The following is a 15,111-nucleotide window of genomic DNA, read 5'->3' as shown; positions in this document are numbered from 1 at the left end:
ACTGAAGTGCAGAAACTGAACTCACTATTCTGCTAAATTTAAAATGTAAGCATATGGTTCCTATTTATAGACACATATTTAATCTTTAATACAGATATTTTTAGATAATTCTAAAAAGTGTTCATAAATTAAATAATCTAAAAACTATACACTAAAAATTTCCTCAAACAACTATAAACATATTTGAATTTAAAAAAAAATGCATTATAACCTTTACTGCAAATAAAACAACATATGCTTACAGCAAAAAAAGTTCAAAAGCTAAGATTTATAAAATCCTATATACTGAGCAAACAACCCTTTCAAACTGCAATGATTAAATATGTAATCATAAATACTTACAATAAATTCTTTAGGTATATTTTTTAAACCTGCATGAAGATCAGACAAAGTTCTACTCTTAGCCCACAATTCATAAGCAGATCTGCAATGCATAACAAAAAACAAATTCTAATAGACATACGTCAATTATGTATAGTGGTTAAAAATGAATGCAAGACATTTAATAAAATTTTTCAATACCACTTGTCATAGCAAAAAATTCACAAGTAGCACCTAACTCTCAACTACCTGAAACATCAAATCCTGGCTATCTTTAAGAATACCATAATTTAAGAACTTTAAAAATATCTGTCTGAATTATTTATCTGGAGTTGGTATGATTTCAAAATTTAACTTTTTATTAATGTGCTTTAAATGTATTCAAATCAATTTACTGTATTCTGATTTGTGCTAAAATATAATGCATTACTTCAAGTACATCTTATTATTTGCTAATCTTGTATTAAAAAAAATTTGATATGTGATTTCTAAATTCGATTTCTTTAGTGAGTTGACTCAAAGATTTGTGAATGAAGAGGAAACATTGAGCTTAAATTAATAAGGTATGGAGTTATATAAAATTTTGAAATAAAATCATCATAAAATTTTTTAATCATTAACTTATTTTATTTCATTTATTTATTTATTTTTCTTATTTATTTCCTTTCCTGTCTAGCAAATCTAGAGAATTGCATGATTTAACATTTCACATTAATATGATAAAAGCTTATTTTTATATTTAAGGCCTCAAGTTTTTTATTAGCAAAGACTAACTTAACACCAGGATTCCAATAAAACAAAATTAGCCAAAGTGAAAATAATACTTTGATCATAGATTGTCAATATATACTTTGAACATTTAAAGTAAAAGTAAACTATCAGCATTACAAATTTTGAAATCTCAAATCACTAATAAAATTAAGTCTTTAATGATGTTAATTTCTATAAGGTTCTGCATTTCAAGAGGAAACATGGATCTCTCTTAGTTATAAAATCTATTATATACAAGAAATGTTCAGATTGGAGATATGCATCATCAAAAAACGTTGAAATTTCTGAATTAGTAAAGTTCTATGCCATTTATTGAAGAGAAAATAGCTGTGACTGTTAACCTTGGTCTGACCTTGCATATTTTTCCCTTTTAATGTCAGAGTGGTTTATGAAAAAAACCTTTTAACCTGCAATTCAGTTCTGAAAATTAACCATTTCGTATGAGTGCAAATTATATATATATATACTTCAATAACACTTGTACTTGTTCATTAACAAGGTGCAAAATAATTTAGTGATGAACACAAAAACATCATAAACTGCCAGATACTTATAAAACTATGCAGGAAGCTTAAATGTAAACATATTTGGTCAATGGCTGATCAGCAGATATATGAAACAACATTTTTAACCACAGTTGACAAATCTAGTCATTTCTAATCCTGTAGTATAGATTTTCAAGAACCAAATTAAAATTCAATATGGACTATTTGACATATCAAACTTTTTTTTTTTTTTTTTTCATTTTTATATTTTCTGCAAAGTTACTAAGTTAACTACTTTTAATCCCTTTCCCATACATGTAGCTGTGAGTACATAATTATTTAAATTAACTTATTAACACCTTAATAATCATTACAGATGTCACTAAATTTTCAGAAAAGCACCAAAATCTGTCAATGATGTACATAACAGTATTTCATTTTACAAAGAAACATCCAAATTTTCCTAAGCATTCTTTTTCTGGTATTCAAATGGTTTTTATCCAAAAATAGTGACATATTTTGTCTTAAACTCAATTTTAAAATATATGTGTCAATATTTTATAAAATATTTTAAAACACTTGCAGAATCTGCCTGGCATATAAAAAATTTGTGGCGTAATTTCTTCCGGAATACATTATTCTTTTGTAGTCTCTAAAGGGAACTATTACTTTGATAAGAGAAATCACCAAGAAATTTCTGTCCCATCCACCCAAAAATGAGAGAGTTTGTAAGTATGCTTATTGACTGATTTTCATATAAATTATAACATGCATAATATGTATATATATATATATATATAATAAATATTTTTTGGAACAATAAATTATCACTCGTTTCTTCTTTAAAAAATCACCAAACTGAGTCAAGGTGGTTACACTAATACTTAAATGTCATTAATTTTTCATTTTATTACCAAAATGATGGACAAATACTAAACAACTGGTCAAGGAAATTTTGTTTTGATAAAAGCTACAAAACTTCTAGATTTATTATGATGTTTAGAAAAATAATCTTCTCTAATGAAAGTTGCAAGAATCTAGATTTATGACACTATAAAGGAAAGCAATTTCATTTAAACACAATGATTCCTTAATAAGAGATAAGAATATACAAAAAATATGTACAATAGTCTACTTACCACTTAAAAATAGCATCAACAATCAAATTGTAGTAACTAGAGATCACATTTTTCCAACATTCAGCTTTATTGAGATTTGGATATTTCTGAATTAATGATTAATTAGTTTCTTAAGAACTGAAGCTGACTTTCAGAAAATCTTAAAATCCTATAAAACTATTTAGGGAAAAGGGCCTGTTTCAACAAATAAGAAAGAAAAATAAATTGAAGCAAAATAAAAGTTAAAAAAAAAAAAAAAAAAAAATTGGGTCTGTTTTATACTTGTTTTGCTTTTTTTCACCTATTAACAGGTGCTAGTCATAATTGTGTGCCAAAGCAATGAGTGTGGTAAACAAAGCAGTGCAATGGCATCATTGTCAATAAGTAGAAAGAAAGAGGATCAATCTAAATTTTTTCCCTCGTAAATTTTAAGTTCTCTCTCTCTCTCTTTTTTTTTAAGGAAAGAATCAGACTGTTAGAAGGCTAGATGGCAACACAAAATGGTAAAATAAAACATCTGCATAGTACTGCCTACCACCATCTAATTTCCTACCTAATCAAATTTATGTACCATGGATTGCACAGAAAGACACAAATGGTTTCAACACTATTAAACGAAATCAGTACCTCAGTACCTTTGTAGCTCCTCTGTACCCTCTGGAATTAATCTGGCAAAATTTACTTGTACGTCAGAGTTTATTTTCAATACTTATTCTGAAATCAATAAAACAGTCATTATTTTCATGAGGCTGAATATACTATACTGACTGCCATCTAGTTAGATTTCACATCAACATTTAGGTTTGGTGCACCATTAATTGAAAAGAACCTTTGTTTTTTAGTACTATTTTTGTAATTTATTTTAACCTGATTTAAAAAAAAAAAAAAAAAAAAAAAAAGAATAGTATTTGTTTGAAATTACTGATAGTTTTCTTTTACTTCCAAGTATATTTTAAACACACAATTTACTTATTTATCAACCAAATGAATCATGTGTTTATATAAATGTATCATATATGAAATTCTTATTTTACACAGACACTGGTTTCATGTAAACAGCGCATTCTTCAGCATTTATAAATTCCACAGTCAAATATGTGTTTGTACAGGATTTGCTACAGAATTTAACCCTATCCTTTACACCAAAAATAAAATATCATGGTCATGATAAAAGCCTTTTGTAGTAGAAATACTGTATCATTGACAAATTTATATTAATTTTGAAATTAACAGGTCTGTAAAATTTCATTCCATTGTTTAGCAGTATCTTCTTCACAATTCTATATGATATTAGGTGAATCAAATTACATTCTTTAAAATCCCTGCCTCTTTTTTAATGCAATTACTGATCATGTTTGAAATCACTTTATCCCATGAATTTTAATAAAATTCACTGCACCAAAAATACTGAGCATAAATGTTATAATCAGAAGTTCCATTTCCAAATCACTTCACTACATTTTGTTTTAAATAATTAAAAAATTTCCACATTAAAAAGTTATAGTTTAGTTGCAATTTAGTGGGGAAAAACTTATTCAACACAGTGTGAATTAACTTGTGAGCAGAAGCACATTTTTGTTTTAAATTCCACAATTTTTCTAAAATTTTTTTCTTGGGGCATCTTAAAATGTAAGAAACAAAAATTAAGGGGAATTAACTTGACGTTTCTTCATAGATCTCAAGATGACTTATAGTAGGATTTTTAAGTACAATTGTTAGTTGTTGTTACATCTTGAGCTAAAATATGTAAAGGCAACAAAGGTAAAATTCAGTTCATAATGTTATCACACATAAACATTAATGAATTTAATAGTTCCCTTTTCAATTTTTTATCAGAGTTCGTATACATTTCTGCATATGGAAATTAAGTACCTTTAAAGACTTTTATGGACCATTAATGAAAAAAATTAAGGACCCATCAACAAATGGGAACTGAATAAATTCAATTAAAGATATTAGCTATGCCTGAACTTCACTTTTGTGATACTATCCTAAGAATAAAATAGATCCACAAGTAGAATGCATTATTATTAAACATAATTTAATAAATATAATTATTAAACAAATTTGAGAATAAAGTCAGATTTATAAAATTTATCAAGTAGCATTAAATACATTTCATCCTTATACAGTCAAAAGTTGTTAATCCGGACTCGTCGGGACTTCGGCGATTCCGGATTATCGATTTTTCCGGATTATAGATCATCAGTTTAAATCTCGTAAGATGGCATGCAGAAATTCTAAAATTAAAAATATGAAACCGTAATTTATGAAATAAAGAACAATTATGATCTAAAGGGTATCAAAATTTACAAAAAAAAAAAAAAAAAAAAGCTTAATATTTATTTGTTTACTTTATTAAACATTTCTTTCAATGTAAGTTGTTTAAGTTGCTTCATTTTATGTGATAATACTTTCTCTTTAATTCTATAAACAGACATAATTTCTTGTTCAGTTACAAAGTCCCGCTGTTCAAGTCCCGTTAATTGCTGTGCCGAGAATACCGACTAACTTGTCAATCGAAATTTTTTCGTTTTCACTAACCTCTCTGTCACATTCTTCATGCCTTTATCCATTTTTTGCAGCAATTCCACTTTTTGTTTGTTGAACATCGAAACATACTTTCGTTTTGTAGATCCTTTGGAAGTTCCAGCATCGGAAATTCTATTTGACATAATCGAAAGTTCAAGTTTACTTTTATAAAATTGCTCTTACAGTCTGCAAAAAATAATAAGTGGGATCCAATTCGAAGATTAAGGAACAACGCAATCATTAACATTAACTGAAATAGATAATTTTAGCTTACACCATCCGTTATACATTAAACGCGCAGGCGAAAACGTATTCTGCACTTGCGCACACGCATATGCGCAGTAGTCAAGGTCTTACGCGCACGCGTAAAACGCCTGTGCGCATGTGCCAACGCGGCGCATGCGCAGAAAGTTTTTAGCTTTGAGGTCCGGATTATAGATCATTCCGGATTATGGGTGTCCGAATTAACGACTTTTGACTGTAATAGCTGGACATATTTTAAAGATTAGTGATGATTAGTAAAGTTTTATTTACGCTTACTAACAGTTAGCTTTATGTTGATTTCTTCTTATATGTCTGATTTTGTCATGCATTTGCTCAGTTTAGAGGTTCAGTAAATTGCAGATAGATTTAATATCAAATGGCATAGGTTAAAACGAGAAGTTCATTATAGAGGCCTGGCTGTCGCCACCTCTGCTGCGCGCCTAGAGAAAGGCCTGCTGATCAAAACAAACCTGAAAGCCTGATGTAGGCACAGCTGGCAAGTTTTGAAAGTTAAGCTCTGCCTGTCTGATGCAGTTAGTGTCATAACTTCGTATAGAATTCCTGGAGTTGTAATTAATCCAGTTGATATATTTTATGGTTCCAGTAAGTCACTAAAGTACCAGAGGTGATAAGTGGTTTTGTATATTTTTAGTCTCACTAGATGCAAAGAATTAAGTTTTACATTTTTATGCTGTATCTTGTGACCATGGTAAAGATTAATGAAAGGCAATAACTCACTTTAATATGCAGAGATAACTTTTAAGGGTAACCAGTTAGTTACAAATAATTAAATTAACTAGATACCCTTAGCCTTTATATATTTACATAACCACTATTAAATTAATTTTTTTTTTAAAAATATTTGTTAAAAAAGCACTATTAAAATCACAATCTATTAACATGTCACAGTTTAAAATACATGTAATTTATGACATTGATTCTTAAATGATATTAAGATAACTAACTACACATTAAAAGCTACAAAACATTTACATTTTGTAACAACAATACTCATCAAATTATTTATGCATCTTTTTAATTTGAAGCCTTTCCAGATATTCTGGCTAATTTATATCAATTTCCTTCTCTTTAAGCATCTTTTCTAAAAATTAGCAATTTTTTTTATATTTGTTAATTGTTATTTTGTTTCAATATGCAAATCAATATACCCACTAGTTTCTGTGTGTTTTATCTCCTAACTTGTCAATCTCTTGACCATGTACCTATGAGGTTTTATTTGATCTGATAAAAGTTAAGTGGTCCAAAACCTTCGACAGAAGTGAAGCAAATTACCGCTATGTCTGAAAGTAACTACAAAGTTAGATAAAGGTTTAAATAAACCTCTTATTTAAAAAGACCTTAGAACATAAAGGCCTGTTCTTATACTAGCAAAATCAGCTATAGCTTGTGGTGATCCAATTAAACAGGAATAGTCAAATTAAAACTAAAAATATGGACTAGTAGTCAAAGACTACACAATTTAATTTTAATCTAAGATGCCTCAGCAACATATCGTAACAAACTCGTAACTCATCATAACATAGTTATCATGTAACAAATTCAAATATCGGCAGCGATAATGCAAAGACGAATAATTACAAATTACCAGAGTTGATAGGAATTAACGTAGGGTGAAGTAGCGACCAGAAACAAATTCTGTCTCACAACCCCAAAACCTTAGTTGAAAAACTATAGAAACAAATTCTGTCTTACAACCCCAAAACCTTAGTTTAAAAACTATCTAAATGGCTTTGATTCTGGAAAATTATAGCAAATGCTGAAATTATAAACAACTGCTTAATTTATATAATAATAGCTGTACATATCTTTGAAGAACAATTTTCTTTCTCTTAATATATTCAGTTTCTTTCTCTTAATATATTCAGTTTCTTTCTTTAATACCTTTCCTCTTCATATTAGAATTTTTGGATTTAATTAAAAGATTTCTGTTACTCTAAAAAAAATAATGTATTTAGAATGTATAGTTTTCTTATACATTCTAATTTTTTTTAGTAATATGAATATTCAGAATAAATATGAAATGATATATGGTAAGGGCTGGTTACATAGCCAGTGTAGCAAAATTTTTAGAATTTAGTGACACACTGAGAAAAAAATCTAGAAATGGCAAAATTTTAGAATTTAGGAAGGCACTAGGGCAGCAGAATTTAGGATCCATAGAGATTGCATCAGGTGAGAAAATGTGTAGTGTCAGCCCTGTGTATGATGCACAGAGCCGTAGCTAGGATTTTCAGCGTCCGAGGACAACTGAAGATTTTGCAGTCCCCCCCTTCTGTATGCCAAGAATGAAAAACATTTCATTCTAAAATTTTGTTATATCAATTTGGCACCCCACGGACGCTGTGCCTGGGACAGATGTCCCCCCTTGCTCCAACACTGATGATGCATTGAGACATATGAGATGAATCTTTTAAATTGTCAGCTTTCAATTTCTTTATAAATAGAAAAATTCCTTTTTATAAACGCCTATCCATGTGATTAGTTTAGAAGAATTTTTGATATTTTCTGTGCTTGTGTCTAGTGAAAAGTAGAGAAAACAAAGGGAAGGTAAACATGTTAAGAAAAATATTTCTAGTATCAGAAGTAAAACATTTAAATATTTTTTCGTTGTTCTTCTGAAAATTCTCCAAAAAGTAAAAATACATAAGCTTTTCGTAAAATACACCCATTATGTGTTAATAGAATGAAGACATTTTTCTGGAATCTTCTAGATTCATGGGTCTATAAATCCTCCTAAACTTTCCAAGTTGCAACGTCTAAAATCCTAAAAAAACATTAGCCCTACCAATTCTGTAACAACAAAAGTCCAGAAATATGTTGGGGAGGGGGGGGGGGAAGAAATCAGAGGAAAAAAAGTGTAAAATTAATTTTATAGAGAAAATTGATGCATAGTGACACAATGTTTTTAAAAATAATACTGTCAAAAAATTTCCAGATTTCCGAATTTAAAATTTTCTACAGAAACTAATCTTAAAATCACCAAAATATTGATAAGTTGCCACATTTGGAACTCTTTAACAAAGAATTCACATTCCCAAAAGTGAAAAGTTGTTTAGCTCTTCATTAGAAAAAATGAAATAATTTCGAAATGCTTATGCTTCATTTCTTGCTCAGAAACTTGAGTATCCCACCATTTATATTAGAAATAGGAACAAATTATAATCCATGAACCTATTCACCCATTCAAAAGATTGTTAATGAACAGAGATATTTGTCAATGAATTGACAAAAATATTTGTTCAAAATGTTAATTCACATTCAAAATGGCAGTCATAAAAACAGGCAGAAATATCAGATGATCAAAATTAAGGATTTCATGCTGAATTTGGTTGAAATTAAAGACTTTTAAGAACCAAAAATCAATTCGAAAAAACCTAAGACTCTTAAGGACCGTACAAACCCTGTTTATGAGTTTCTTCATACTAATTTTTCCCATTGTTTTAGTTTTGCCAAAATTACAAAAATAAAAGCTAAATATATTATCTGCTTTCAACAAAGAATCCACTATATACAGTTTTGGAAAAGCATAATCATTACCTAATTAAAACAGTCCTTGACATAAGCTTGTTGACGTCAGTTGATGAAGGAAAATTTACAAGAAGAAAAGGCTACAAAGATAAAACAGATAAAAATATTTAGTTAAAATATGTTTTTTCATTTTGGAAAAAATATTTTTTAAACATTTGCAATATGTATTGATAAGTGAAACTTACATCATTAACAGACGGCTCCTCTAACCATTCAAATTTTATATTTAAAGTAGCAGCAATTGCATATAATTCCTATTAAATAAGCATAACAAAATCAGATTAAACTTTTAAACATGAAATAATATAAATGAATATGTTTTACAAATACTAGGTGTGGTATAAAAGTAATGAGACTGGATTTATGAGCCATAGTATGTATATGTTACCGTGAAAGACCGAAATTGGAGAATGTCGACTTTAACCGGATTATGTCAACATTCACCAAATACGTCAGTGAAAGATTGAATATTTCTTTACATTCTTGTACATTCGGACCCTCACTGGTGTATGTCGACAATCACAGATATGCTCTGGTGTAGGTCGAAAAGAGAGGAGTATATGTACACGCTGCCATTCCAAAAGGAAGTGTTCCACAAAAAAATGCAGTTCTAAAAGCAAGGGCCTCTTGTGCAATTCAAAGTGTCATAATAGTTTAAGTTGTTGCAATAAATAAGATTTGAATCACATAATTTGGTAAGTTTATAACTTCTATTATTTCCCTTTCTTATTTTGAATGTACTGTGTGTTTTAAGTTCTTACGTTCTGAAGTTCTTATTCTGAGTCTCAAGTGCATTTTTTCGCGAATGAATTACGGAGAAGGAAATATAATATTCTTATATGTTCAACATTCACCATTAGTACATGGTGAATCATTCACCGGTGTAAATCAGAAATAAGAGTATTTGGAAAATATTTCAAACTTACACCAAGCGACTATGTGAATGTTGACATTCACCGGTGAAAGTCGACATTCTCCAGATTTCGGTGTTTCACCATAACATATACAGAAGTTACAAATCAGCAGTATCTGCCTTAAAGAGATTTTCTGGTATTTACGTATTATCGCAACCAGGTTGGCGCTATTTGTAAGTTTCAGTAAAAAAGTATGAATAGAAAGAAAATGTACATTTATTAATTACAGATAATTTTTAATACAGTTTTTTATATTATTTTGTTTTAAAATATAAAATAGCAATTAAACCCTTCCGGTTTCGAATTTGAATAAGTTGCAGAATTATTTTTTCGGCGGAAATCTTTTGGCTATTGCTTTTAGCACTGATTAAAAACCGTATTCGCCACAACCATGTACACGTCGACTTATTTTTAACTTAAATCCCAGAATTGCACAAAAATGGCATTGCGCACACTCTTGACTTTATCCATGTACACTGCTATTTTCTCATAAATTACAAAAATTTGCACGAAAATGCAGGAAAATTTTGTGAATCTCCACATGCTCTTTTTACAAAACTACGTATAACACGTAGGGTTGCCGTAAGCAGGGTCGCCAAATTTGGCAATTTATGCGAATTTTGGCCTGGTTGCAATAATACGTAAGTACCGATTTTCTTTAGAACACATAACCATGATGTTACTCTCAATATTCCGTAAGCACTGCCAAAGTGGTTGAAATAAAATCACTGTTATTTTTTGGTTACATATATTACCTCCCTCCTCTAAATATATAAATTTATATCTTTCATTGAATTCTCATAAAAGGGTTGGTGTAGCAAAAGAGGTTATTGGTTCAGAAACAGGCTGATTTATTTAATTCTTTCATTGCACCAATGCCTGATGAAAATACAGAGAAAGATGTAAATTTCTTATTCCATTTTTGGTGTTGGCATGTTCTTATTGGTTTTGGCATTTCCCTTATTCTAGCAGTATATATATATTTACACATACACATAAAAGTAAACTTGCTAAGTCAAAAGAACTGAGAGTATTTAGCACCATGAATTGCTCTCATCTAAAACAACACTAATCTACAACGAACAAAAGAAATTAAAGAAGAACGACAAAAAAGATCAAATAACTTGAAAGATTTTACATGAACATAAGAACATTAAATTTGCACAAGGTTTTATTTTGTCATACCTAACACATTTTTAAGAATTGCCTTTTTCTAAAATAATAAAGTTAAATAACAGCATAGAAAATATAACATATAATAGGGGAAGGAAAAGTTAATATTATAACTTTTTATAGACATATAGAAAAAATTAATAAGGTGTCTGTGGCTATTCCTGATTTGAATGCAAGCTTCATAACAATTCTCCATACTATGTATCAGATTGTTCAGGAGTTCCTGCAGTAACAAATTATAATCATGATGTATAGCTCCTTGGAGCTCCTATGATAGTGTTAAGTAGGAGCTGCAATGATGTAAGTTAACATCTTAGTGTGTTCATGCCCATGTTCCATTAAATTTAAATCCATAGAATATGTAGGCACTCCATGTATTGGATTCTTTCACATTCAAGATAACTAGCTGGTCACTAGTTCAAAGTGACAAGGATGAGATTACTATGCATTATGATGAAGTTATTACAGACTGCCTCCCTAAACTAGTTGATATATCAAACTAGTTGATCAAAAACCTCATTCCTGTATATTTCAGCATTCATAGTTGCATTGGTAAATACGGGGTCAGTGTGGCCATTCAAAACATTGCATGCATGGCCATACCATGATTCCACTACCATTGTACGGATGCCCTTCACAGATGTTTTCAGGCTTATAACGTATGTTTTGTTGGAATCACTTACCAGGCACATTTTGCAGCCTGAGTTAGTAGCAACAAATCATGGGTTTAATTGCATACAGCCCAAAATTTATGCAGCCAGTCACTCAACATATCTGGATAGTTCAGTTCCTGTTGATACAACAAATTCTTTGCAATCTAAGCTAATATTAGTTATGTATTTTTTCAACAATCATTGTCAGATAATACTGAGATTCTGTTGTGGTACTTTCTTCATCTTGACCGGGTTGTCTGCACATATTACCAATGTATTTAAATGTTTCCAGATTTCTGACATTATGCTTTAGGCTATTTTTAGGTCTTTACACCTGTGTCTGTTCCACATCCAATTTCCCAATTCCATACCATTTCTCACCATAAATCATGGAGGTAGGAAGTAAGAATGAGAGGCTCTAACCGGTTTCCCCCATACACTGCTTTGAAGCACTGGCGATCCCTTTGTAATGACCATTCAGTGTCTTATCATTAAGATCAATGGGTTTTGACACGATCGGATGTAAATATTTTGTAATTAAGTCGTAAATATGCTTATAAATATATATTTTTTCTTTTTCTCAATATCTCAGAGTCTTAAGTATGCGAAAAAAAACATTTTTAAACAACATTTCATTCTGAATGGAATATAATGCTATACTTTTCTCAGAACAGTTTAATTTGAATGAAATATTTTTACAAGTTTTTGTTAATTACATTAGAAAAAAATTTTAAGGTAATTCAATTTAATTTTATTCAGTTAAGGATTACAAAAATTAAGATAAAAGTTTATTGTATTATTAATGTTAAAATTATACATGATTTCTTTTCTATTTATAGAGCTTCTTCCTAAAATACTTTCTCAAATATGACATGATTTTTTAGCTTCTGAGGCATCTTTTAAATCAAAAAATCTAAGTCAATTTATAATTAATGCTCTATTTGGTCCATTTCAAATTAGAGTACCTTTTATTTTAATAGTGAAGTACCTTAAATATTGGTGCTCATTTCCATGTACTTAACTTTCTCTCAATATTTCTGAAAGGGAATAAAAAAACGGATTTTTTTAAATATATTATTTAAAACTCATAACTGAGTTATTATAAAATGTAAGGGAATAATTCTTTTAATTATACTTATTAGATTTTTTTTATCCTTAATTTCAACACTATATATTCTAAAACTTTTCTTTATTACTTCTTTAAGTATGCATGTCATAGAATTAGCTTTACAATACCTTTTAACAGATTGCTTTCAAATACGAACAATTCCTGCTTAAATAGTTTTATAAACATATTTGTCAACAGGATTTTAATTTATGTTTACAATTCAATGTTAAGGTTATTATATATTTAGGCAATATTTATAATCATTATAAATTTAGATGCATTTAATAATTAGATTTCTTCACAGTAACTTTCACTGGAGTTTATGAATGAATAAATCCTTCATTTCAAATACATTTACAAATAATATCTAGACATGGCTCTGTTATCTCCTTCATAACCTTTTATTTGATTCTTATAAGTACCAACAATCAGTTACTCATTCAACTTTATTTTTTGAATATGCTCGTATACCAAACAATTAACAGCATTTTATTATCTGCACCCCGCAAAAAGTCATGAACTTGTTGCTGACTTTGGATGCATTTATATGCTTGTTGCCAACTTTGGAAATAAAAGTTTATTTGGGTATTTTTATTTCAACAGTACATCCACTGCTGGCTTTTGTGTTGATGTTCTCTTCATATACACAGCAATCTGCTTTTGTTATATATAGCAAAGATATGAAAACAAGAGAAAAATAGATTTTGGGGATTTGTGGAAAAGTGGGCAGTCATGGTGTCTTCTTATTCCAGCATGTAGAGACGGGACTGATAAAGATTATTTGGGTATTTTTATTTCAACAGTACATCCACTGCTGGCTTTTGTGTTGATGTTCTCTTCATATACACAGCAATCTGCTTTTGTTATATATAGCAAAGATATGAAAACAAGAGAAAAATAGATTTTGGGGATTTGTGGAAAAGTGGGCAGTCATGGTGTCTTCTTATTCCAGCATGTAGAGACGGGACTGATAAAGATTATTTGGGTATTTTTATTTCAACAGTACATCCACTGCTGGCTTTTGTGTTGATGTTCTCTTCATATACACAGCAATCTGCTTTTGTTATATATAGCAAAGATATGAAAACAAGAGAAAAATAGATTTTGGGGATTTATAGAAAAGTGGGCAGTCATGGTGTCTTCTTATTCCAGCATGTAGAGACGGGACTGATAAAGATACACAATAATTTGTAGTTCATAAAGATTTAAATTTACTTAATATTTATTAATTTACAGTGCCTTTTGCTCATGCAAAAAATTTTTTTTGTTTAATAATTGCCCGATTCAGGTTGAATATGTAATAGATTTAATTCTCCCCTTCCCATGTTACCACCAGTTGTTGCAGTTTTTCACAACATAATTGGGTTAGGTTTAGACCTTCTTTTGATTGTATTTTTTCATTATATACATATATACAAAGGTGCACATATTCAGAAAGTAACAAATGGACTACTGAGATGCTATTTACTAATAAAAGTTTCAAATTACTCTGAACTTCTGCTAATGAAGTTATCGGCAAGGTAGATAAAATGAAAACAATATATGCATTTTTCATATTTCAGTTTCTTGTTAGCAAAATATGACAATAAAAGTCAGCCATTTCTTTTAACAAACACATATTATGCTGAAATATGATACATCCCAATTTGTAGAAAGACAGAAAATCAGTATACTTTTTCTTCAAATCAAACACTGTATGCTAATTATAAAAATTGGAGATTACCTGTAATCTAAAGTTGACAAGATCATGTGCATACCACAGAAGAAAACTTCTTCCGTAATTAATGATCTTTGACATACTTGTATATGAAATTTGCTGTCCGTATGAAACTAAATAAATAAAATTAATAAATTAATTAAATAAAAGCAATAACACTCTAGTTAAATGTAAATAATGAACATGATTAATTTGCTCATAAAAATTGTATAAATGTATGCATTACTAAAGATACTAAACCTTTCAGATTGTAATGAAAACTTAATACATGGAAAAAAATTTACCTCTTTATAACTGTAACTCTTCAAATGTGTATTCATATAGTTAACACTTTTCATTTAGCTTCAAACAATTCCTAAGATAATCCTAGAAACTTTGCTACACATATTTTAAGATGAAATTATCTTTTTAATTTCATATTTGGAAGTATTTGAGAATAATTTTTAATAAGATAGTCTGATCAATAAAAGTAGTATCCTTAAATAAGTTTCATCACATTAAAGTTA

At 29.3% G+C, this 15,111-nt stretch overlaps 1 protein-coding gene across 3 annotated transcripts in view; it reads right to left on the bottom strand.

Moving 5' to 3' along the window:
• The window catches only part of LOC118182509 (tRNA (guanine(10)-N(2))-methyltransferase TRMT11), a 51,017-nt gene that overhangs the window by 32,000 nt on the left and 3,906 nt on the right, over positions 1–15,111 (bottom strand). For 2 of the 3 annotated variants that reach the window (XM_085811994.1, XM_085811996.1), the window contains exons 2-5: positions 14,612–14,718; positions 9,226–9,294; positions 9,050–9,120; positions 343–424 (exon numbers count right to left, since the gene is read on the bottom strand). In XM_085811994.1, coding sequence (XP_085668120.1) covers positions 343–424; positions 9,050–9,120; positions 9,226–9,294; positions 14,612–14,686 — 297 coding nt within the window. In that variant the 5' untranslated portion in view covers positions 14,687–14,718. Of the gene's footprint in view, positions 1–342; positions 425–5,239; positions 5,460–9,049; positions 9,121–9,225; positions 9,295–14,611; positions 14,719–15,111 lie in introns of those variants that run through there. The other variant, XM_085811995.1, reaches the window with a different exon arrangement.

This window comes from Stegodyphus dumicola, chromosome 2 (genome assembly GCF_044657685.1).
Source record: "Stegodyphus dumicola isolate Sdum_Otavi_A_Nest chromosome 2, ASM4465768v1".
NCBI lineage: Eukaryota > Metazoa > Arthropoda > Arachnida > Araneae > Eresidae > Stegodyphus > Stegodyphus dumicola.
This window is presented reverse-complemented; position numbering and strand designations above follow the sequence as displayed.